Raw genomic sequence first — 25,595 nt, 5'->3', positions numbered from 1 at the left:
CTCCCGATGGGTGACTGGGACCCAGAAAGAAGGAGAACGGGACAGGTAAATGACTGGTTGAGGGGGTGGTGTCTAGACCAAGGCTTTGGGTATTTTGATCTTGGGCAGGCCTTTGAGAAGCCAGGTATGTGGGCTGCTGATGGACTCCGACTCAGCAAGTGGGGCACAAGTGTATCGGGGAGCAAGCTCTCTGGACTTATTACCAGGGCTTTAAACTAGGTTTGACAGGGGAAGGGAGAGAAGTTATATGTGACAGAGGAGGGCTGGGGGATGTTGTCACTGCTGTCACTGTTGAAGATAGCAGGGAAAAACCTCTGAGTTGTCCCATAGGATTGTCCGAGGGCTCCTCAGAGAAGGTAATGCTCCCGATACCCTGTCTGGAATCTTCTTGTGTCCCTCTAGGGGTAACCACACCTGCTGCTTCCCTAAAGTGCCTGTATACCAATGCGCAAAGCATGGGAAATAAACAGGGTGAGCTCGAGATCTGTGTATGGTCACGGGGCCACGATCTCCTCGGAGAGGTGAGATCATCATATGGAAACATCACATGTTTCCATCAGAGCATACCACCCGGGGGACCAACATCCCTATGTATCCCTAAGGATAATGTGGCCCTGGGGAGGAGAGCAGTGGGTGATAGCTTTAGGGGGGTATGGGGAAAAAAAATGGGTTTGCTGGGCCATTTTAAATTGGCTATTGATAAATCTGCACCATGGTGCTGGCAGCTCCTATATATAGATGTTTTCTTGGCTTTGATATATTGATGGGGCAGAGTGCTGCAAACTGTTTTAGGACCTTTTACTTTCAGGCTACCCACTTTAAATGGAAACACTATTTGCAGCAAGGTATGCTTTCAGGCAAACCCAACATCACTTACGCTCATGCTGCCCTTCTGGGGAGCTGTTGCTTTCACCCATTCCCCAGAATCAATAGAATGGGCAATAACTTTTTAACCATCCATCTATAGGCAGGAGGTCCCACTGCATGGTGATCTAACAGAAGAACAGAAACATGTTGCGTGGGTAATTGACAGATTGGCCGCATACAATACTGTGGGTGGCAAGCGGTATACTATAACCCAGAATGGAAACAAACATTGTTAGATACCAGTGAGGCCAATCTAGGCAGTAGGACAAACAGTATATGGTCCATTTAACACTCAGTTGTACAGAAGGGCACGTGTGTGCATATACCAACAACCAGGTTGTTTGCAAAGGGTTACTGACATGGATGGCATACTGGGCCACAAAGGAGTTTATCAGCATTGTAAAACCTTTTTGGGGTAAAGACCTGTGACAAGAAATATACTGCATTAGTTTGCAAAAACCAATCTGGATGTGATATGTGGATGTGCCTACAAAGTGTAATGCCTCTGGAACTGTCCACAACACTGGAGCAGATTGAATAACTAAAGAAGATACTATGACAAAGGCTACTCAAATATACACAGCTTCAGGGCAGTGATGAGCAACTGCAGCCAAAGCATGGGCTGCCAAGAAGAGAGAACAAGTGCCATTAAAAGCTTTGCAAACAGCCTGTTTGAGTTGCCTTACTTGTTCCTGATTTAATCTCGTCCCTCTGTTAAAGGCTCAATTAAACGACGCTATGCTAGTGAAATATGGCAAGTCAATGATATGGGGCTCCTGCCAGCCTGGCAGGGCAAACACTATGTATTTGTAGCTGTGGACAGCTGTTTGCCTATTCCACTATGCATTATAATCAGCATAGTATGCTTATACTTTTGACTGAACTAACCACTCAATACCAGGAGCTGAAACAAATACAAAGCAGCCAAGGCATCCACATTACCAGTACCATTGTGCAAGACTGTGTGAGAGGTTTATGAATTGAGTAGCTATACCACATTGCCTGTGACCTGCAGACCAATGGGTTAAGAGTGCTACAATGGATTATTAAATATTATTTGTGAAAATTAACCCCCTCTCATACCTGTCAGGCTGGAGGACATGTTTAGCCAAGCATAGAAATTTCTTGAAAGATGTGTTGTAGGTATGAGGAAATCCATACCAAAGTCTGGTTCGCACAGCAATGTCGATATTATAACTGCACAAATTCTCCCTATTGTTAGACCTCATCCTTGGGCATAATTACCTATTAGGCCTACCCCCAGCATTAGCTCTTAGACTGTGTTTGAGTCTCCTTGAAAGTGGATCTGCAAACCCAGTTCCTATTTTGCTGAACAGATGCCAGGAAACTCAGTACTGTAATAAACAATAATGCAGACCCCAATATTTTGTCACGTTCTTAATGTGCCTAAAAATATTTATTTTATTTTATTTTATTTTATTTTATTTTATTTTATTTTATTTTATTTTATTTTATTTTATTTTCATAGAATCATAGAATGGCTCAGTACAGACAGCAATTTCGGTTTGAGAAGTCACACAAGCTGTGGTGCCCAACACTAACAGAGTAACAGTGCAACTGTCCCAGGCTCCTCTCAGCAGTTATTTTAAGACCCTGTCCTTGCCACAGTAAGACAGGCCCCTGCATAACATCCACTCCCTTTTCTTGTAAATGTATATACCTGATAACTGCTATCTGAAAGTAACCACTGCAGTTCACAGAGTCAATCAGGTGCTGAAGAGAGAACTTCTTGATGTAGCAAGAAATCAGCCTGGTAAATGCTCTGTGTGGACTAAAAATGTTGCCCCTGAAAAGGATGAGATGAGGTTTCATCCTTCTGACAGACAACTGGAGTTTCCCAGCTGCTCTCACTGGAGCTCTCCAGGCCAGAAAGAAAGGGGAGCATCACATACATCATGTATCTAAAGATGCTTGCTCTCCAGAAGGGATGAGCAATCTCTGGTAATTCCACTGCTGTTCAGTTCTGCCCACTACTTCACTTTTCACAAGTACTTTTTTTTTTTCCTACTCCACCCTTGCATACATCAAGGCAATTCCTTATGGGCTTTATCAAGACTAGACTTGAAGATGAGCACTTGTCCAGTTTGTATTTGTACAACCTACAGAAATGATTAATTAGAGGGCATGTAATAAAGAACATGGTGTGCTCAAGAGACAGTAAATCAACCAGCCTTCTCTTTGACTTACTTTACCTCCCCTGCAAATAAGCCTGAAATGGAGGGGAAATGATGTTCTTTGGAGAACATTTTTCCCCTTATTAGCCTTCAGCAAGACACCTTCTGTACGCCTAGATGTCTGCACTGCCAACCACCTTGTGGTTTATGCTTCTTTTTCCCCTAACCTTTGTCCTGTCGGCAGTATATAAGTGGGCTGTACTTGAGTGTAGCTACCTTAGTAGATGAAGAAATGACTTTTTTTTCCTGTGACATTGACACCATAGATATTTTGCCTGCAGATACCTTAGTGTTGAATTTCTTTGAGGGTCAAATGGAAATAGAATACAATCCCTTTCTCTTTCTTATACCCAAAGCTCTTTTTTTGTCAAGACAAAAAAGGACCAGTGATGCAGTGATACCAGTGTCCGCTACATATTTATCTTGCCTGCTGCTCAAAGTATAACCTCACCAGCATCTAACCTAAATCCAGTTCTCTTTTATCTGGATGATAATCACTATTCCAGTACCAGGACCCTTTCTCCATACAGTGGAAAACAAACTGGCAAAAACAAGGCCCTTTATCCCAGTGTCCTGGTGTTGTCCCCAAGCAAGAGAACTGGAAATGCTTCTTGGCTACACAACAGGCATAATCAGAGGAGAAATAGTGCAAGGCTCTCTGGAACATCTCTTCAGCAGAGGGTTCTCCCTCTCTAAAAATCTCTGAGAAGTGACTCCTGCACCCCTCGAGGGAGATGTAGACTAACTGGAGCTTCAGTTGGGAATCACAGCCAACCAGAAGGGAATTCTTTATCAGCAGTGAGTTGGCCTCACCAGCAGCTTGGGACATCTCCAGAAGTTTCTCATCAGCTGATTTGATTTTGTAGTTGTAGGCACAATTAACAAAAACAGAAAAGGTACACAGAGTTGCAAAGATCATAATACAGCCCAGGAAAATTGTATAAGAATCACCAGAGTACTGGTCAAACCCAACAAATAAGAAGATACCAATCATCAAAAATAAGCTTCCCAATATGCAAACTGATATCCCAGAGACAACACTGATTGAGGTACAAGGTGATACCCTAGAAGATACCTCATTAATCATCTGGATGGCCTTTCTGTAGACCTCAGTATCTTCACAGACTATACTCAGCTGGTCAGGCAGTGCCTCACTGAATGTGCCTCCTCTCCATTTTGGAATGACCTGGTCATCCACTGCAGGTAGAGCCAGGAGGGACTTCCCATTGTAGAGAGATGGAGGGCTATAAGGAACCATGGTGGCATTCCTCATCTTGTCATTGGGAGTGCAAATGACCTTGACAACTTTATCTAAAAAATCGACGTCATTGGTGTCAAGATAAGTCAAATGGGTGAGGTGTAGTGGCACAAAACAGGGCACTAACATGATGGGGATCACAGGCTTCCTTCCCAAACAGTCTTGGAAGACAGACAGATTGGCTTCCAGAAGACACCACCTGCTCTGGACAAAGTCAGGGCTGAGAACTAAGACTATTTTCTGGCTTCCTTGAATGGATTCAACCATGTTTTCAATTATGGTTTTACCCGGTATAAAGTCTCTCTCATGATAACACGCCTTCAGATTAGGAATCACAGTCTCTAAACTCTGGATAAAGTTCCTTGACCAGGCTGAATCAGTGTTGCTATAACTGACAAAGATGTGGTGAGTCTCATGGGCTGCCAGTTCAGGTAGCTCAGGAAGCACCAGTGGTCCTTGAAGATCTGACATTCCTGCTCTTGTAGATAATGCAGAACTGGCTTCTTTAACACATACATCAGAAATGGGTTTAATTTCCTCTTTGAAATCCATCATTCTTTTCTGTGAAAGCAAAACATGAAATCACACATGATGAAATTATTCAGCATAAAAATACACAGAAATACAAGACAGAAATACAACGCAAACTGTTCTGTCTGCCAAAGGCATACTATCTTGCCTGCCCATGCTTCTCTTCTTGAGCTACACTACACACTTGTAGTGCAGTGCAGGAACACTGATATTGGTGACAGGCTCTCAGTTCAGGAACTGGGGTATCAAGCATCTGGCTCAGTCCCTGGCTTCAACTCAGATCAATACTCTAAACTTCAGTGACACTCAAGCACTGACTCATGATCTGATTTAACTCAGTGGTATTATTTCTGGGAGCAAACATGTTTCATCTAGCTAGAATTTGAATTAATTTGTTATAATAATGATAAGTAACCATATATTTCATTCAAGCATTTGCAACAGCAAAATTCCCTAGTAATAACTATTATCTACTTGGATTATCTACTTGGTATTTAATAGTATTAAATAGTATTTAGTATTAAATATTATAATATATAAATATATATTATAAAATATTTATAAATATTATAATAGTATTTTCATATATTAAATATTATAATAGTATTAAATGGTATTATCTACTTGGGATTTAATATTAGGAATGTACAGAATATTGTTATCTGCTTTTGCTATTATCAACTTGGAAAGGCATAAAGCAGAGCAAGTACCCTAAACACAGCAACCCTCTGCAAATAACTCTCTGCAGACCACAAGGAAGTCCTGTGGACCATAACTGAACCTTCTCAGATGGCTACTCCCTCACTTTAGCTGAGCTATGCAAAATAAGAAGGAATCAAACAGTTTGCCTTGGAGCTCTTTATAAAATCTAGATGTGATTGCTATGGAGGTTTTTGTTCTTTGTGTGAAAAATCCCTCCATTCTATCTGAAAAATCTCTCCATTCACACTGGAGAAGCTGTGGGGAGAATACACTGACCTTTCCAAAACAACAGTGCAAGTTGCTCATTCCGCATGGACAACAGGGATGTAGCAAGCCTCAGGTACTGCTGCTCTGTATTGCTACCTGTATCACCCAATACCTCATTAGGCTTGGAAAATATTACTTTTCACAAAGATCTGGATGTAATATTTCAAGCAAGTTCACCTTATGATAGCCAAAAATAAATAAGGATTGCCAAAACTGTAAATAACCAGCTGTGGCCTTCTAATGACAAATATACTAATCTCTTGCAGAGCTAGAAGTCCAGCACCAGAATAAGACACAACAGCTTGCTGAGAACTTTATGAGCAGTTCATGGTGTTCTTGAATGTGGCCAGTCTCCTCGTTCTCAACTTTGCCATCTGCTTGCATGCTAAACTCTCTTCTTGTCCTCTTCCTCCTCCTCCACATCAAAAAGGAACTCCCTCTGCTGAGCTTGCTAGAGGATGTGAAACCAAAACTAAACAGAGACACTAACGCCAGCAGAGAGAACAGGAGCCTGAGCAAGAGCCATCTTTGTTTTCAGGGTCTTGCAGTCTGTGCTTGGGAGCATTTTACACTCTCCCTGAGTCACAAAGAATTAATTGCCTTTGCTTCCTCAGCCTCTCTAGAGGGGACAGAAGGCACTGCTTTTTCTTCTGTTTCCCTTCCACCCCATGTATCTGCCACAAGAGCTGTATTTCAGGAAGGGGTAGCTCCTGTTTTGGGCACATGAAACAGTGCAAGAGGTCAGTTACACTCCCTACAGCCTCTGCTGAACATCTAGGGCCTTGTTATGGGGGGGGGGGGGGGGGGGGGGGGAAGCAAACATTGATAATTGAGACATTCAGGAAGAAAATAAACTCTGCATGGTGCACAGCAGCTGCCTGAGAAGACTCCTTATTCTGTTTCTTATCCCCCACCATGGTAGCCTGCCCAAATACTTCACCGAAACGCACCCCTGCTCTCGAGAGTGTGATCTCAAGCAGCAGCCAAGCCCCTGGGGTGAGCTTCCTGTTCCTGGCCATCCCCCGGAGAACTGGGGGGTTTCTCCCTGTAGATCTCCCATCACAGCCCATCATCTGAAAGCAAGCTGCACTACACAGAGGACAGAAGCACTTACTCACTGGCTGGGATGAGGCAAGACACAAGGGCTTCTCAAAAGCTCCCAGAGCCAGCAGTGGCACTGACAGCTGCCAGGAGGAAAAGAGGCAATGTACGCCCTTCCCACTTGCCCAGGGGTGGACGGTTTCAGTTAAACTCACTCCTCTGTGGCAAAGGAGGAGCCTTAGCCTCTGGTAGAGAGTAATAAGAGGGGAGGGAACTTGGCAAGAAAACCAACATCTGATATCTTCCTGGTTTATAAAGCTTAGGCCCTGCCCACCAGGAACACCTCTTGCCCATCCTTCTCCTGAAAGCACCACTGCAACACTGCTGAGGATAACCTGGGCTTCTCCACACCAGACGTATGGGAAAGCGGCCCTGAGCACAGGCGGAGTGTACTGGGACCTCCTGTCCTCCTCCTCAGGTCAGGCACTTTCCTGGTCCTGCCCAATGTGCCATGTCCTCTTGGGGTGAACGTGGAAAGAAACACGAGGAGAATGGACAACTAGCAAGAGGGAGCATCCACAAAGGAAGGGTGTATGGATTCAGGGGCTTGACTGTGGATGGCAGGAGCGTGAGCACAGCAAAAGGTGCCCATGTATCTGAGCCCTGAGCAGGTAGGGAAGCATAAGGAGGCCTTACAGTGGCCACGATCCACCTGGCAAACCTGCTTCTTCTAGTAGAATGGAGGCCATTATTATTTTATTAGTGGAGTCTGGGCAGGGGGAAAGGTCTGTTTGGATGACTACAGCAAATGCAATGTCATAAAGCAGAAAATGTTCCATTTCCCAAGATAAAAAGAATCACTTTGTAGTGGAGTCAGACCTTTAGGCAAATACTCTAGGTCAGATCAGATCATGGTTATTTTGTATTTTTTTGTGCAAAGAGTGAGGGTATCTACCTGGTCAAATCTTCCTCCGAATGTGTATATTTGCTGAGAGGACCCTGAGAACTTTGGCTCAGACATATGCTGAGCCCTTGTTCTGACAGTAGATTTACGAGGGCAGGCTCTTTCCTTGCAGTGCTTCCTTTGATTATGCAGAACGTCTTCCACATTTCTGGCATGTATCCTGCTATGCCCTCTAACCATTACCTTAGCTCTGAAAGATTTTGAGGTATCACAGACACTTCTTTCTAGCTTTGTACCAGTAAGTTCTGACATATGTGTGAGCTGACACGTGTAGCTGATACCAGAGCTAAGAAAACTCCTGCAGTACAACCCATACTGTGAACAGGGGGGCTGGTAATGCTTCTTCCTAATAAAATGTCCCAGACTTCTTTATCACTTGTTTTTTATTCTGGTTGGGTCTTTCTAAGCAGCCTGCCTCTCTGTGTATGGTAAGCAGAAGTTTTTAAGCATGCAGTGAACTTCATGCATATGCTAAACAGTGAAAATATTTCCTGCTAGGAACTACAGAGTTCATTTGCAACTGCTCTGGCACTGGCAGACTGCAAGGATAAAATGGCAGGCTAGCAGAAAAGAACCACTGTTACAACCACTATGTAGGTATGATATGTTCTGGTTTTTGGCCAGTCAATGTCCACCTCTCAAGTCTTCAAAATTGTACCCTATGAAGAATGGCACTGGAGAAGTCATCCATCTGCCAGGCCAGCCTTGATTAGCAACATTTGCTTGTATTTATGCATTTTGGTTAAAAATAAACATACAAGCTGATAGACATTGTTTTTTCTTGCTCCAAACTTGCACACTCTAAAATTGATGTTTAGAAGTATTGTATCATGATTTCATTGATCTGTGCATAGAGGAAATATTAAAGCACTCTAAATTGCACAGCAAATAGGATGAGGTTGGTGAGGGTTTAGAGTTCCCTTCTAAGACTGCAACCCACCCAAAGAAGCAGCGTGAGATGTGCTTTTGCTGTGAATCTATTTACGGTTGCATTTGTAAACACTGTTTTCCACTAACCTCTCTTTTGTGGTTACCTTCCCTTCCACTACACAGCAGAGGAGTCATGTGGAAGAATACCTCCCTCCATGCTTTCTTATCCTGAACATAACACCAAATATGTCAGCAACATCAAAATGGAAGGTGGATCTCTGATCATGGGATCAGCCAACAGTTGTGTGAGAGAACAAAGTACAGTAATTTTCTGACCAGGCAAGTCAAGAGTTGCTGGCCATCAGTGGTCATCCTAACAGACCCATTTAAAAAATGTGTATGTGTTGACCAAAAGCTTCTGTACAGAGCACAAAGCCATTTCCTGCTATGGTAATTTCACAACAGTAAGTAGATAAGCTCCACCATACCACGCTTACACTCCCCTTCCTTAGAAGGACGGGGTAAAAAAATACAATTAAAACAAAGCTTGTGAGTTGAGATAAGGAGGGAGATCTCTCACTAATAATAGTCACAGGCAAAATAGACTCAACGTGAGGCAGATTAATGTAATTTGTTGCCTATTGATAGCAGACTAAAGCAGTGAAAACTAAAAGCAAACTAAAAACACCTTCCCCCCCATCCACCCTCTTCTACTACATCCTCCCCCTGAGCAGCGCAGAAATTAATACGGCTGTAAGTTCCTGCTAGCTTAATCAAGTTAGCCTCCCATCCGGAGAAAGGTTGTTGTGGGACCGTGACAAAAGTAGCCCCTGTTTCAGTTCCCTTACCCTATTATGCCTGTGTGGGAGCATTACTAGTCAATGTCTGCTGGCTGTTAGGGTGCCTTCAGAAACCAAAGGGTGCAGCAGGTGGTGTTCTGCTTGGTGTCCTTCTCTAGTTCCTTATTTTTAACCCTAAGGTCTTAGCTCTCAGTTTATTTTCATTCTTTTTCTTCTGCAATCAATTGTTTTCTCTGCATGCTGTTTTTATTCTTGCTCAAACCCCATTTTTGAGGCAGGATGCAAAAAGCACTTATTCTTGGTATGGATGAAAAACTGACTCCTATGAATGGAAATAAGCAATAACAATAGTGACCAGGAAATGAAGAAGGACTGGACCTCACTTTCTGCAATTCAACAGCTGGGATATGCCAATTGCTGCAGTTGCAAGGGTATGCACTCCTGCACCTAGACAGAGCTCACTTCCAGGTATGTATCATCCTCCCTGCGTGAGCAGAAGCAGAAGCAGGAGAGCTAACACCACCACCACAACCCTCACTACAGCCACAGGAACTACCACAACCCATGCCTCCAACACCATCTGCACCTGCATGCTGACCTCCACACAACTCCATACAGCAAGAGCTACAGACCACAACTACACACTGCCACCTTGGCCCATGTCACTGTAGTGGTTTACCCAGTTGGGCAGCTGAGCTCCACCACAACCACTCTCTCACTCCCCCTCCTCAAAGGGAAAGGAGGAGGAAATGGGATGAAAAGGGCTCAAGGGTTGAGATAAGGGCTGGGAGATCACTCAACAATTATCATCACGGGTAAAACAGACTCAGTATAGGGAGGTTAATGTAATTTATTACCTATTACTAAAAAGCTAGAGCAGTGAGAAACTAAAAGCAAACTAAAACCACCTTTCCCCCCCCATCCACCCTCTTCTACCTCCTCCCCCCGAGCGGGCTGTGGTCAGTCCCTACTGCTTCGCTTCATCTCCACTACACCTTCTCGGTCACTCTCTGCCCCTGCTCCACGTGGGGTCCTGCCCATGGGATGCCATCCTTCCCAGACTGAGCCTGCTTCCCACAGGCAGCAGCTCTTCAAGAACTGCTCCCACATGGCTCCATACCACGGGGTCCATCCCCCAGGAGCAAACTGCTCCAGCACAGGTCCCCCACGGGCGGCAGCTCCCCCCAGACCCCCTGCTCCTGCGTGGGCTCCTCTCCATGGGCTGCAGCTCGGGTCCGGGGCCTGCTCCTGCGGAGGCTCTCCATGGGCCGCAGCCTCCTCCAGGCCACATCCACCTGCTCCACCGGGGGCTCCTCCACGGGCTGCAGCGTGGAGATCTGCTCCATGTGGGACCCATGGGCTGCAGGGGGACAGCCTGCTCCACCAGGGGCCTCTCCACAGGCCGCAGGGGAATTTCTGCTCTGTGCCTGGAGCACCTCCTGCCCTCCTTCTGCACTGACCATGGGGGCTGCAGGGCTGGTTCTCACTCCTTGCTCTCCCAGCTGCTGTTGTGCAGCATTTTTTTTTCCCTTTCTTAAATACGCTCTCGCTGAGGTGCAGACAACATCACTTATTGGCTCAGCTCTGGGCAGTGGCGGGTCCCTTTGGAGCCTACTGAAACTGGCTCTGATCTAATGTGGGGCAGCGTCTGGACTCTTCTCACAGAGGACACCCTTGCAGCCTCCCTGCTACCGAAACCTTGCAACTTAAGCCCAATATAGTCACCTAAAGAGATGGGAGCTGCTGCTTCTTTCCATCATACCCCATATAACACCCCACAAAAATTGACACTGAAAAACAGCATGACACTGAAGGACAGAGTGGACACAGACATGCTCTATACTGCTTTGTTGCCTTGCCCTTCTTTATCCCTTCCCCCTCCCTCTACTCTATTTTTAGTTAAGAAAACAGGAAACAAAAAACGGTATTACTCCCTCCTTGCAATGAGGAGATACTATTTTGCACAAGGCATTTTATTGGAAAACATTTTTTCCTCTGACAGATCTTACAGTGTAATATTTGTCTCAGTTGCTTTTGTCTTGCAGACCATAGAAATGTACGTGATGCAGTTGACTGTTTTGGCTACAGAGGAGATGAGGAAAGGGCTGTTATTAACCTATTTAAGGTTTGGTGGAAAACAGTCCTTCAGACTGCATTGCACTGATATTTCTATCCTTCTGATAAGTGCCATATTTAAAGAAATCATCCATATTCCAGTGCAGTTTGCTTTTCACCTCATTCTTTGTGGATCTAAGGTGGTAGGTGAGAAAGAGATGTAAAAACAGTTTCTTACTATTTAGTTGCATTTCTTACTGGCCCTCTAACACAATTTTTTGGATTGCCTAGAATACTCCAAAAATTAAGGACCCAAGAAATGCAGGCAGCTCAAAAATCATTTGATTTTCTTGGCCTCATTCTTGCATTAAAATCTGGGATATATTTGTTTAATATCCTAACCCAATAACTTTAAGTATCATTAGAGTGGATTTTTAAGTTGAAAGGAAGAAGTATTCAAGTTACTTGCAGACCATGAGATCGCAGTCCTTTCAATAACAAAATTGTTTTGAACAACTTGCTCTACCATTTCCTCTTCATGCAGATATCTATTTTTTTAAATTAATCTTGTGACAGGAAGGATGATGCACACAACTGAGTCTTCTCCTTCCTTTCTCCCGCCTATAGATTCACTATGTAGCCATGAGGACTTCAGCTCTGCACATTGATTCTCACCCATAAAATACGGAAAACAATCATTTCTCTCTCTGGTCTTATGCTGAACTTTTCTACTTAGACCACAGGCTTTTCCTGGCAAAATTACCTGTTGCTATTGGTATTTAGTATACAGAGTCTTGTCCAGGAACTGATGTGAAAGAAACAGATATTCTGGTTTTATAGCTATGCCTGGTTTCCAAACCACTGGTAGCATATTTTTCCATCTCACTCTTATTAAACACAAGTATTTTAAACAGAAACAGGTAAAGTATTACTTTCATATGCCATGCACACTTGTTATTTTTCCCATCTCACTCTGATTTTAAATATTTATGTAATAACCATTACTTTATGTTACTTAATATATCTAATGCAGACCTAACCTGCTTATGTTGCTAAAATATTTAATATTAATTTAATATAATCTGGGGTGGAAGAAGGAAGTACTGACACAGCAAAATTTTCAGGGTACCATGGATTATTTAGGTGATTAAGAACTTGAGCTGACAGTGAAGAAATGCAGAGGCCTAAACAAGACATGTGAATTGTGACATTTTATGTTAAAAAATAAAAAATAAAGGAAGTTTATGCATTAGGTAGATCTGTTGTCAAAACAGCAAACAGGCTGTACAAAGGATGTACAAAGAACATGGTAAAGAACAACATTGAACATATCACCATGCTTATAGAAATCAACGGCATATGGGTTCCTTGTTTTCTTCAACTTAAGGCTACATACTCATCAGATCATGAAATGGTCTGATCTCTCTACAGACTCACTACCCTATGCAGCTCTCTTACTCAGCACTTCACGTAAATCTTCCTTCCTTTGCTTTGGTCCCAAGGAGGACACTACTTCTTGCTACAGTACCTTTGCTACAGCAGGCAATGTGGGGAAGAAAAGCTGTTAAACTGATAAGGGATAGGAAAAGAAACCTTGACAAGCAGGCAAGAGATTATTCATTCCTGTGAAGGAAGGTGCACAGCTCCACCAGCTGCAACCACGACACCGATGAACAGGATGCTGAACAGGAAACTGAATTGAGTAGCTCTGTCAAGCCCCTGTCAGAATGACTCACCACTTTAAAAAGCCACAGGTGAGCACTACACACACTTCTTTTCTCTCTTCTTTGGTTGTGAGTGGACCTGAGTAGAAGCAATGGAGGACTCTGGCTTATGGTGTAGCTGCATGGTCTCACGTGCTGGCCCCTAAGAACTTCCTGGTGCAGATGCATAGCCTGCAGACGTATTGGGGAGAAACTTCTAACATGGTTATCCATGCAGGGGACATGATGACACCAACCTCAACTGGCAAAATCTATGATTCACAACACTGGAACCTTTCACAGTTTGTGGTTGCAAAGGCTTCAAATGGTGAGTGACTTTTCAAGGTGTTAAATGCTGTGTTTGCTCTGTGATGAATCACATTATCTATAAAGAAATTCTGAACTTTCCTGAAAGATAACATTGACAGGAAATACAGCTACTAATCATTACTGATATCCAGTCTATCAGCTTCTGTAGATAATGACAAAGAGGAAGTCTGATGTTTTAGGTCATCTGAGGTTTCTACCATAATCTCCCTGTCACACCTATTGTTCTATTTTTATTTGTTTTATTAACCTTAATATTGTTAATTGCGTTCATGTAACTATATTGCTGTGGTGCTTCCTCTTCTGTACTTCAACCCTCCCTACTTATTTCTGTCCTCCTTCGGGTCATTCCCAGTGTTAATATTGTCAGTTCTTAAAGACAGAGGCTATGTCTTCTACAAAATTCTAACACACAAGTGCTGCAGACAAGTAAACAACAATCCTGGTGAATACTAGTCTCACCAAAAATGCAAACACAGCTAATAACATATCTGGATTCCTTTCTCTTATGTATCCTATTCCAAAACATTCCAAATAATGTTTTGCAAGACTGCTGAATGACTGGCCTTTTTGATGTAAAAGACCTAGCTGCAACATTCTCAGTCCTGCGCTTCATAACATGCTTAGTGCTCCTCAAGTACTACTTCTTACCTTCTCCAGTAAATACAATCTTCTAATACCTCTGTTAAATACCTTCTAAAGTATAGGAACTTTTAAAATGTTCAAAACTACTACACACGCCTGATGTCCCATAAGGCCCTTAACATTATTTCTGCTACATTCTTCCTTCATCTCTTTCTTTTATACTGTTGTCTAAAACATGGATATTTTCTGTGTTAACATTTACTTGTCTGACTCATGTCGTATTACACAAGAGAAATATTCACAGCTTAAAGATACGCATGTGTATCTCTCTCTCCAGTCTAAGGATTTCACTTTGGGAACTGCAGGAACCTCTTGATATTATCCTGAAAAATGTATCTCCTCAAAAATAATAGGCACTAAAATATTAAAACAAACAAACAAACAAACAGATTACTGTTATAACTATTAACAGAAAGAAATAAATGTCTTTTTGTTCAAATGAACATAGGACTTACACAAAGAAAACTTTAGTAATAGTAAGCAAAACCCAAATCCTCCAGTACCTTCCTCCTTCTCATCTACCGGACTCCTATCATACAGTGACATGCTGAGATCAGGAGGCTTCTGGGGACTACAGTCAAAGCATTACAAATAAGCCATGCTTTTTGCTGCATGAGAGGTACTGATCTGTGGATCTGTGGATGGTTGCTAGCTTCAAAAAACTTAAAAAGTAACACAACACACATTCATTTAGCTACTTTTCTAATAAACCCTTTGATCCTAAAAAATTAACACTTTTCAAATGTTATATGTAGAGTTTACTACAGTTTCAACAGCACCCCCAAAATTAACAGCTTGTTTAGGGTATAGCCCTTGTTTAGGGCTGACTGAAGATTTTTAACTCACTGGCAGTTCTTCCATTGACTGTGGAGGAAGATAGAGATGGGCTGACAAAATCAACCAAGAGCAGGACAAATTAGTTCCCCCGGCCTAGCTGTGCAATCACAGCTAAGTTCCTGCTAGCATGCGAGCTATTTAGTTCCAGTCAAACTAGGGCATCCCTGCAGTACGCTGCTGTGACCACAGTGCAGATATTTCTAATGCAAACACTCTATCCCCCAAATTTTTGTTCTGAAGTGATTTCTCCCTGCATAATTGAAAAGTTAGAGGTAGCATGTTAATGGGTGAGAATAGGTAATCACAGTTTATTTGTTACAGCAGTAAGCAGGAGGTGGCATCACAGAATCCATCAAACATTTTGAGTCAATCCCATGAGACTCCTAGCATTGAAGGGGCCAAGTTGTTTTTCTGAGAAAATAATTTGCTTAGAAAATGACACATTTTCGGTTAGAATGTTTGCATTTTCTCCCTGTGATTCTGTCTGGAGAGTATGTTTGCCTTTTGCCTTTATCAAATTCTTATCTTCTTTTTCAATCTTCATTTTATAAAATGTGGGAACATTTCATGAAACAAAATACACAGCTAAGTAAATACATGGCCATTACAACGCCTAATGGGAGACTTTTTTTCCTGCAAAAATAAACACTTCCCTTTTCTGAACAGCTATCCTTGACAGCTCAACAGCCCCCGGTGATGTCTGTGGAAGTTACCATTGCAGAGGAATTTGCAGGCCTACCTTCACAGAAACCCATATGCTTTGAGCCAGTAAGGTGCTAGAAAGGAGAGCTGAAAGCTGCCCTAAATATTAGCAGCTGAGAGTGGGTTTGACAAGTGTCTGTCTTGCACTCAGCCTATGCACTGCATTCTGCTCTGGTACAAGGATAAATTCCCCTTCTCCTCCAAGATCATCCTGAGCACTCACTGCAAACACCCAACTCGTCTGTCTGTAGTTCAGCAGCAACTGTCCCCCTCCAAGGCCTTTAGCTCATGTGGGGAGCCTTGAAAACCACACTTCCTCAGTAACAGCAGCAGGCTGCTTACTCTTCGGTCTGGAGGTGTATTAGCCAAATTGATCTGTGAAACTAAAAGTCAAGTGTCTCAATTATGTAAAGGAAGCATCTAGGGTAACAAGGACAGCCATTTTGAAGCATCAAATGATTCACAACGGAAGATGTAAATTCTCAGTTTCTTTGTCAACCCGGAGAATGACCTGAAAATGTCAATAATAGCAGTGGGTGAGTAAGTGTGAAATGGATACCTGTGACTTCTCTGTGGTTATAAGCCACAGTAAACTATTTTTGACCAGAGTAGCAGGCAGATCTGAATGAAAAGAGAGCGAGCCACTTAAGAGACATTTCATTCTTAAGACTAAAACCAGGTAGTGCACTATCAGGTCGTAGGAAAGCGGATGGTCCAGTGTCCAGGGTTGTTTATGTTCTCAGATTTGCTTTGTTTTGCTTAAGTCATGAGGCGTTTGGCAACTTTTATCATTAAACAGCCTAAAGTAGAAGAATGAGTAAATGTTGAGAAACTTGTTCTTAGAAAGAGATGCACAAATAGCTGTGCATACACTAGTATTTCACTGTCTCCTTTTATGCAAAACTTTTTCAATATGAAACAGGTACTGACCCTTCTTGCCATCCTAATTACGTATCTTCCTCTCATTCTCTGCTCCTCTGGGTTCAGTTCTCCCCAACCCTAAAAAAGTATACAAACCTAAAAGCATATACATCCTGAGCATTCTGGATCCATTACTTTTTCCACCTCCCCTTCCCCCTCTTCTGGGAATCTTTGGTTCCCTAAATTCCCCAAAGCCAACATATTTTAAGTATTGTTTTCACACACCTTTTTTATTCCTTTTCACCCTTTTGCCTGTCCCTTCTCAAGTGTCATCCCAGGAGTACTGGCACGTCCAGCTCTCCCAGCGCATTGCCTAAATGAACCGCTGCCACAGTCAAAAGCTAAAGTCGACCGTAGGTCATTTAATACGTATAGAAGCATAAAGTTTATATGGGTCTTTATTATCTGCAAAGATAAGCACCTGGAGATAATTTTCAGCAACTGACTACCCTCAAAGCTGCTCAAATATTCTTGACAAATAAAAGGAATTGGAGGTCACAGTGAAAGCGTAACATGTAACCCTCCATGTTCATGGTTTTCTATTTAAGGTTTTCTGCGTGGGTACAGATGGCTGCATGCTTTGGATAAAACAGCACTAGGTGTGCACTTCATCAGCCTTGCACGGAGAGCTGCATTCCCCTGGACATTTGACCATGCCATCCAGCCAGGATCTGTCGCAAGTAAAGCAGTTACCGTGCGTAACACACCGGACGAAATACTTGTACAGAGCGCCAGCCCTCCTGGTACGTACAGCCCTGTCTTACAAGCCAGACTGCGGCCCCACGTCCAGCCCTTGCACCAGGCCGCCGAGGCCGTGTCCCGGGCCTCCCCCGGCCGCCCCCGGCGCCGGTCTCTCCGCCCGTTCCGGCCCCGTCATCTCCTCCCGCGGCGGGGTAGGAGCTCCGCACCCATGGGGCGCCCCGGGGCTGGCGGCTCCCCGGAGCGGAGGACGGCGCCCCGCAAGGCTGGAGGTGCAGGGGGCGAGGGACCTCGGCGGCGGCTGTCGCCTTGGCTGCGGCCGGGCGGGAAACGGGGAGCCGCGGTGTCCCGGGGCAGCGCCGGTGTCCCGGGAGCCGTCGGGCTGCTGGAAACCCCCGCGGCCGGGGCACGGCAGCGGCCTGTGGCGAGATGGCGTCCGCCCGGCTCCCAGGGCCTGCGGGGGGCCTGGGGCCGGCCTGGGCGCGGGCAGGCGGGGATCGGGCCGCGGCGCCCGCCCGGGCCGCTGTCCTCACCTCTTTTCCTCAGAGAGTGGCCTCTGGAACGGCTCCGTGCATCCTGGGCTCTACTCCTCTTCCAACTCCGTATATTTTTTAAAATTCCTCTTATTTCTTTTTTTTTTTTTCAGGTGTGTTCTCAAATATCTGGTTCTGGCGAGGTGTTGCTGGAATCCTCGTTGCTGCTGTCATTTTGATTTTGTGTATTCACTTTGGTAAGCGTATACACTTTGTGTAAGTTACTGACAAAGAACATATAACTAGCCTTAGAAATTACCAGAGTTTTGTGTGGTCAGAAGTCCCCGGGACCTCACAAGAGGGTTGTTCAGACCTTACCTTGTTTCAAAGTTAAATAGATGTCTCATGCCTTGCTGTTTAAAACTGTGGTCAGATACTGGGGAAATAACTCCAATAGTTAGTGCTCAGATTAGTCTGAGTGTGCTTCTGACATTCAATTGTATAACCTTGCTGTTGATCATAATCCAAGCTTGGGAAAACAAATGGAAGATGGTCTTTTGCAACCACTCTGTAATCGTTAACACTATAATAAACAAAGTTATTGATTCAGTACAAGAAAGCAACACTCGCAAAAGCCTTAACTGTCAGAAACATTTAAGTTGTAGATGAGTGTCTAAAGCATACATAGTTATTACCTTCCCAGTTACTTCAACCGACTTGCCCTGATCATCACTTCAAAGATTTGTTAGCGGGAGCTAGAGTACATAATTAGTTTGCAATAAATATTTCTGCTGGGCAGAGATAATGATATTGTGGTTAAACTGAGATGAATTAGATGGTGCAGCCACAAAGCAAGCTAGAAAGCTCTAGGAACCTTTTCCATTTGGAAGAAATAGGTTTCTGTCTTTTCGCAGTAAACCGTTCTTCGGACAAAGATATTCCTGCCTGTCCGTCCCTGGAACTCTGTCCATCAGATTGGCTATATTTCCAGAAGAAATGCTACTACCTCTCAGAGAGTGAAGCCAGCTGGAACTCTAGTCAGAACTTCTGCTCATTGCACAATGCTTCCCTCCTTGTGATCGAAAATCTTCAGGAACTGGTAAGAGAACAAAGCAGGGATCCTGGTTTCACTCCCTCTCACTTCTAGGATACTGCACAATATATTCATGAGTTTTCCAGCCTTGTAAGCTGAACAGTTTTAATTCTGATGCAAAGGCTGTGACAAGTCACAGCAAGCAGAAGGCTGCGTACCTCTCTCCCTGCAAACAGCAAACATCAGTTCTAGCAGTTGATATGTTAGAACAGTTGATATATTAGAACATCCCCAAGGCTTATCTGAGTTAAATTTTATGCTGCTCACAGCCATAAATACTCACACTGAAGGCAACTGTCAGTGTAAACATCATTGTATCTTAGGTAACTTTAATTAGACGAAAACTGTTCTCTCGTAGCAAGATAGATTGACAGACAAGTTGATAGATGTGTTAGTCTTGACTTTTGGTGTTAGGAGATAATTATTCTAACCGCAGTTTAGAGCATCCTTTTCTGTATCATACTAGTAAAAAGACCTAGGACAATATGTACTCCCATATCTGTTAATAGACCTTGATAGCATTTGCTGTTTTAAAACAGTCTCTCCCTAGGTCAATAGATCACATCACAGATACCCGTTTAATGGGTATACTAGGTGCAGATGACAATCCTGTTGTATGTACTGTGGCAAGATTCTACCCTCACTCATCTCTCTCTAAAATGTCTATCACAAATTCTTGCTACTTGGTAATGAAAATTCAATATGATGAAGACTACCAGTGATGGAGAAATGCATTATCTGCAAAGGTGTTCATTGTTCTTTGAAGAGTTTCTTGTGGAGAAAGAGTAAATGCAGTTCCACAGTAGTTCTTAATATTCAGCAGTATACTTGGATTCTTGTTATTGGCATTTCTACTGCTACAGTATCTTGAGTGCTGCAGGGATAATCTTAAAATTAGTCTGTTTATTTCTGTTCAAGTTGTAAGTTCTCTTTCAGTAAGGTGAATCACACAAGATCCAGATGCTGTAGTACCCTGTAGATTTAGTCCTTAATACTGTTCCTTTTGAGAGAAAGGCAAGATCATTGCTTTGCTTTCGAGCCTTGCATCAAAGACTTCATATTTTGGAAACTGTATGGAACATGCAAAACTTCTCTCATGGGTTTATTCCTGCAGAGTTTTATGGTGAAGATAACAAAGCAAGACCCGTGGATTGGACTCTATAAAATAAATGAAGAATTCTTTTGGGTAAATGGGAGCACATTAGATAACAAGCTGTAAGTCAATGCTGTTGTTTTTTGCTAGTGATACTAGATTATAGAGGACCAAGGTAGGATAACATACAGATACAGCTAGTGACTTGAAAGAAATACCTGTAATGATGCTGTCCAGATGGCAATGGAAACAGCAAGGAATACGATACAGATTTCACATAGTACGAGTAAAACTGATGATGAAAATTAGGAGATAAATCTGTAACACCTGATTCAGAAGCAAAATGAGAAGGGAGGTCATGGTAACAAACAGTATAGCAAAGTGAAAGTTAAATCTTGAGACCACCAAGATACTGAAGTAATGGGGAAAGGGATGAAAGATTCCAATAACCTGAATTCCTCATCATAAAATACAGTTTGAAAAAGCAATGCAAGAGGCTTATACGAAAGGTATTTGGGAGGCTTGTAAGATATTTTCATACCTTTTATGGCATATGCCTACACAAAAAAAAAAGGCTGCCAGAGGGGAAGGAGAAGCTGTGAATTTGTGTTGTAGGAGCTACTCTGTGGTACCTGCCCTATGTTCTCTCACAGGCATCAAGTGTGGGGGTACTTTGCTCCTCCCACCAATGGCTGGTCCATCATTTCAGAGAGTCCTGCATCTCATGCTGGGGCAGCTGCTGGCAGGAGTCTGTAGAATAACCAATGACAGTGATAGACACTGAGATTTCAGGAGTCTGAAATTAACATTGAGTATTTAGATTTTTCACTTTTTAAAGTTTTTGACATCACTAGTTATGCGTAACTATATCCTGTTCCTCCCTGAGACTTGCAAGCTTGATCTGACAAAGATCTTACACATTTAATAGGAGATGTAAGCAGAATGTAGGCATCTTAAGTTGGAAACTGCAGTCCTTCCCACTCTTGCTTACCCCTGCCTGTGACAGAAACATCCACTGTTGTTTTTATGTTCAGTGTTGAAGTTCTTTGCATTCTTAGACTTTTGCCTCTGTGCATGCCTAAAACCGTTTCTTCTGTCTTTAAAAGAGTGAGCGCCTTGATGTCTAAGCATATGTACTGTCAGAGTCATGTTAGCACTAGGGGGAATTTGTCCTTTGTCTTTTCCAGGGAATGTATCAGTTTGGTTAGCCTACTCACTGAACACTATTACATTTTATTTTAACACACCGTTGGTGAAGGAGGCCCTTACCTCTTCCACACCTGTGGTGCGGAAATGGAGATTCATTTCCTATTTCCCACCAGCCCCTTAACCATAGTGCCTTGTTCAATTCTGAAGAAGAGGAAAATGAAAAAAGTATTTGTTTCACAGCTTCTCTTGGAACTTTTTAGCTGTATAGAATGCCAAGGGAGTCAAAGGTGGAGCCAGTCTTTGATAGCACGGGGTCTTTCAGAAGGGTAAATTTAAATTCCATTATTTGCTCTAGGGATGTATTTCACGTTAAGCAACCACTAGACAAGATGCAGGAATACTGCTAGCCCTAGTTTTTGTATTCTGGGGGCCAGACCCCATAAAAGAAGATGATACCTGTGGCATTTTCTTCAAAGAGCAAGTTATCATCTTCATGCCATGCCTTGCCTGTAGTAAATCAGGTGTTACATGAAAAGAATCCGTAATCCCTTTAGTTCTCTCTTCTCTGTTGAATTATTTGATTCTGGCTGTCAAAGTAATAGTGTCTTTCATTTTCCCTTCCAGGATTGAAGTAAAAGGCTCTGGAAACTGTGCCTATCTTGAGTCAAAAGGAGTCTCGGCCTCTGGATGTTATTTAACCAGGAAGTGGGTCTGTAGCTTGAGTACTAGCTTAGTGTGACAATGGTGGGCGAAGTCACCACCTCTGACACCTAGAGATCTGATATATCTGCACAGTATATATGTATACTTTGGGACCTGGGAATGCATTTCAGTTCTTGCCTGGAAGTGAACGTGTTTTCTCGTAGCCAGGACTTTCTGCCCATGGAGCAGGCTTCTGTTTTTTCACAATGTCATTTCAATGTCTTTTCTCAGGGTCTTGATAAATTTTCTTGCCCCATTTTTCTAGCTACTAAGCTACTGCTCAGCCTGTAGTTTCTTTTGTGTCATCAGTATTTCTTCCATGATTTCTTGTCTTGTAGGATCCTAAGCAGCTGTTCTTTTCTTTTTGGTGTGTCATTGGAGGTATTTGTTCTGCTTTTCCCTTATCCAAGCTCTGTGTATAGGCACGGTGTTATACAAAGTGAAGTGGCTCTGCCTAAAGGTTTCTGTGTCTCCCAGATACAGGGTGATCCAGAAATGAGCACTTTGGTTTTAGACATGAGCATTGTGGACTTTGTTCTCCCAGTTTGATGGGGTGCCTCTTGTGTGTCTCTGTATTGCATTCATTGTTTGTTGTAATTGTTATTTTGCATTAATTTTGTTTAATTTGCTTGGTAGTAATATTGAAATTCGTATAGCTGCTTTCCTGAAGCTCTCCTTCCTGCAGCACCCATCTTAGCGGGAAAAAAAAAAAAAAAAAGAGAGAGAGAGAGAGAAAAAAGTTAGAGTATTAATTTATCTGAGGATTTGCACAAATGGGGAGGAAAAGTTCAAACTGCAAAAGTAAGGGTCCAAGTATTAATATAGTAAAATTAGAAATATCCCTAGTGCAAATGGGAAAATCTTGAGAATAAGAGAATTAATAGTAAAGGATGTGCCTTCATGATTTCCTCATGTCTTGTGCCTATCTGAGTTTGAGCAATCTAAACAAGTGGTCAATTTCTGGATAGACAATCAGTGTTTTGTTCTGTGTGCATATCATTTTCAATAGCAACACACAGTGCTGTTGAATGGCTATCAGTCTAAACAGAATGAGGGCACAATCCCACTGAACTCTGTCCGTTCATGTCTACAAGGTAAACTGAAGACGGAAAGTGACATTGAACTAGAGGAAGCAAATCAGGTTGTTTTCATGGAGGGACTATTTGTAATGGTTTTCTAGACAAGGAAGGATCAGGAATTCTCATGTATAACAGGGCAAAACACTTCTTGCTCAGAATAAAATCTGGAAACAATGGACTTTGTTTACTAAGATTCCCTCTCCTTTAGGCAGCTCTGGCAGTATACCTAGTACAGAATGCCCCTGGCCGTAGAGGTTGTCCATGTATTTTGTTAGGAAATAAGGGGGGTGACCTCTCATCTGGTGGAAATCAGTGTTGCTCAATTGATTCAAGTGTAAATATGCTACTCTGCAGAAGTATAGGATCTGCTGCAGTATTGCAATGCCCTTCTGCCACCTCTTCAGGCATGCATAGTTGACTTTTGTGATGTGGTATGCCACAGACTACACGGGATTTCTTAAAGAAGCAAATGGAATAACTTTTTGAGTAGCCACTAGAGTGCACTGTAGTTTCAGGGAAGGAAAGATAATTATGTTTCTTTCATTTTCAAGAGTGTAAAATTGCACTAAAAGTTTTTTTTTGCAGTATTATATTTTGTCCTATTTCTAATTATTTTTTGCCTTCACTGTATTTTTATGAAAATTTAATTGTCTATTTTTGTTAATTGTTTTGTTTATGCCTTCATTATTTTCTGTGACAGTAGGACTGTACTGTAACAGGATTTTGTGGTACAGATATTGTTAAAAACTTGTGTCTTCTAGATGTGAATTTATATATGGTCATAATTTTTCTGGACTACACTTTTTTAATTGCATGTGTTCTTTATAAGCACAGTAACAGGACTCTACTGTAGCCATAATAATGTAGCCATAATATTCTATGTGTTAATTTATACGTTACTTGTTTGTTTGTTTGTTTCCCTGCAATGTTTTTAAATTAACTAGCTCTGAAGGGTATGGTAACGTGCAATAGTCCTGAAAAGATACTTAATAAATATCTTTACAGAGCTTTTGAATTCCAGTGGTGTGTGCACTAATGTTGTACCATTAAAAGTCTTTTTCAGCCCAGGCACCATATGAAAAAAAAAAGTCACACCAGACTGAAGCAAAATAAAATATTCAGGTTTTCAGTATGAAAAGTTCTTTAAAGATAATGTTGGGGTTTACATGAAACATGACATTTCACACCACCACCCCAGAAAACATTTCATTTTCTAACACTTTAAATCTTTAAATCTTTTTAAACTCTTCAAAATATGTCAGATTTAACAAAGCATTTAACTGAACTCTGCTGAAGTAGTTCTGTGGAAATGCTGAAACAAGCATAGTGAAATACAAACAGTACAGTAAATTTGGGGGGAAACATGGAGTTTTATGCAGTTTGTTCTTGCAAAGTTTTCAGAGCATTTATATATTTACATTCTATAGGTATATTTTACAAATTTGATAGAATTTGTGAGGGATAAGGGGTATTCTTGTACCACATTTTATCTTATTCTTCTTTAATGAGCTGATTTACCCAGACATTCTTTTTAAATACAGAATAATGGTACTCTCTTGGGTTTTTTTGTTCTTTTTTTTTTTTCTCCATCAATGCCATCTACATGTAGAGTCCAAATATTGAAAATTTTGGTTCTTAAAGGAGGTTTTGGAGAAACCATAAGCACAATGGGTTACAATGAAAGCGTTTTATGACTCTTAATGGGTGCAGTTAGCATCTTTGTTAGTACCCAATGTCTGTCATGCTAGGAACTGAAGGGGCAGGATGTGAACTCACTTTACTCACAGTGAGGTTAATGAAGTGCTACAATTAAATGCTTTTTTTTTCTTTTAAATCTGTGGGATTACACAAGATTTAGTGACTGCTTAAAGTGTAGGTAAGGGCTTTGGTAAGACGCTACAAAAATATTTAATTACATTAGTAATAGCTAGGATGTTTGAATAACATACTTCATAAGTATTGTTAAAGTCACCACTGATTTCAGAGAAATTAGCTCAACATGTGTTATGGTTTCAGCTGGAATAGAGTTAATTGTCTTCATAGTGGCTGGTATGGTGCCTTGTTTCGGATTTAGGAGGAAAATAATTTGGATAACAATGTTTTAGTTGCTGCAGAGCAGTGCTTACGCTACGTCAAGGACTCCTGCTTGTCATGCTGCTCTGCCAGCAAGGAGACTGGGGGTGCACAAGAAGCTGACCCAAACTGGCTGCAGGGAGATTCTATATAATGTGACATTATGCTCAGCAATAAAAGCTGGGATTATGGAGGAGGAGGTGGGGGATGTTTGGAGTGATGGTGTTTGTCTTCCCATTATGCATGATGAGCCCTGCTTTCCGGGAAGTGACTGAATGGCTGCCCACCAATGGAAAGTAGCGAATGAATTCCTTGTTTTGTTTTGCTTGCATACATGGCTTTTGTTTTACCTAGTAAACTCTCTTCCTCCAAACCCATGAGTTCTCGCACTTCTACTTTTCTGATTCTTTCCCTTATTCCACCTGGGAAGAGTGAGCAAGCGGCTATTTGGTGCTTGGCTGCCTACCAGGGTTAAACCACAACATGGTTTGAGAAGTATTTGCCATAAAATCCAGCAATCCAGGACTTGTCTACAATGCATATAGAAAG

At 42.3% G+C, this 25,595-nt stretch overlaps 2 protein-coding genes across 4 annotated transcripts; one reads left to right on the top strand and one right to left on the bottom strand.

Moving 5' to 3' along the window:
• Nucleotides 1–2,255: 2,255 nt before the first annotated feature.
• On the bottom strand, nt 2,256–7,125 carry LOC121078847. The gene is made up of 2 exons (XM_040575414.1): nt 6,939–7,125; nt 2,256–4,881 (listed from the first exon to the last, which is right to left on the bottom strand). Exon 2 carries the CDS (start codon nt 4,873–4,875, stop codon nt 3,520–3,522), a length of 1,356 nt encoding a protein of 451 aa, XP_040431348.1. The 5' UTR covers nt 4,876–4,881; nt 6,939–7,125; the 3' UTR covers nt 2,256–3,519.
• A 4,722-nt stretch (nt 7,126–11,847) lies between these two features.
• Nucleotides 11,848–23,977, top strand: LOC121078855 (C-type lectin domain family 2 member L-like). 3 transcript variants are annotated; one of them, XM_040575435.1, is made up of 7 exons: nt 13,268–13,581; nt 15,729–16,300; nt 17,234–17,428; nt 18,031–18,114; nt 18,772–18,956; nt 20,065–20,165; nt 21,817–23,977. In XM_040575435.1, the coding sequence occupies exons 2-7, from the start codon at nt 16,282–16,284 to the stop codon at nt 21,929–21,931; spliced, it is 699 nt and encodes a 232-aa protein (XP_040431369.1). In that variant the 5' UTR covers nt 13,268–13,581; nt 15,729–16,281; the 3' UTR covers nt 21,932–23,977. The 3 variants fall into 3 exon arrangements, with proteins under 3 accessions (XP_040431358.1, XP_040431378.1, XP_040431369.1); XM_040575424.1 differs by lacking the exon at nt 15,729–16,300 and having other exon boundaries at nt 11,848–13,581; XM_040575444.1 differs by lacking the exons at nt 15,729–16,300; nt 20,065–20,165 and having other exon boundaries at nt 12,152–13,581.
• Nucleotides 23,978–25,595: the final 1,618 nt, after the last annotated feature.

Source organism: Cygnus olor, chromosome 1 (assembly GCF_009769625.2).
Source record: "Cygnus olor isolate bCygOlo1 chromosome 1, bCygOlo1.pri.v2, whole genome shotgun sequence".
Lineage (NCBI taxonomy): Eukaryota > Metazoa > Chordata > Aves > Anseriformes > Anatidae > Cygnus > Cygnus olor.
Note: the sequence above shows the minus strand (reverse complement) of the source record. Positions and strands in the feature narration are given on the sequence as shown.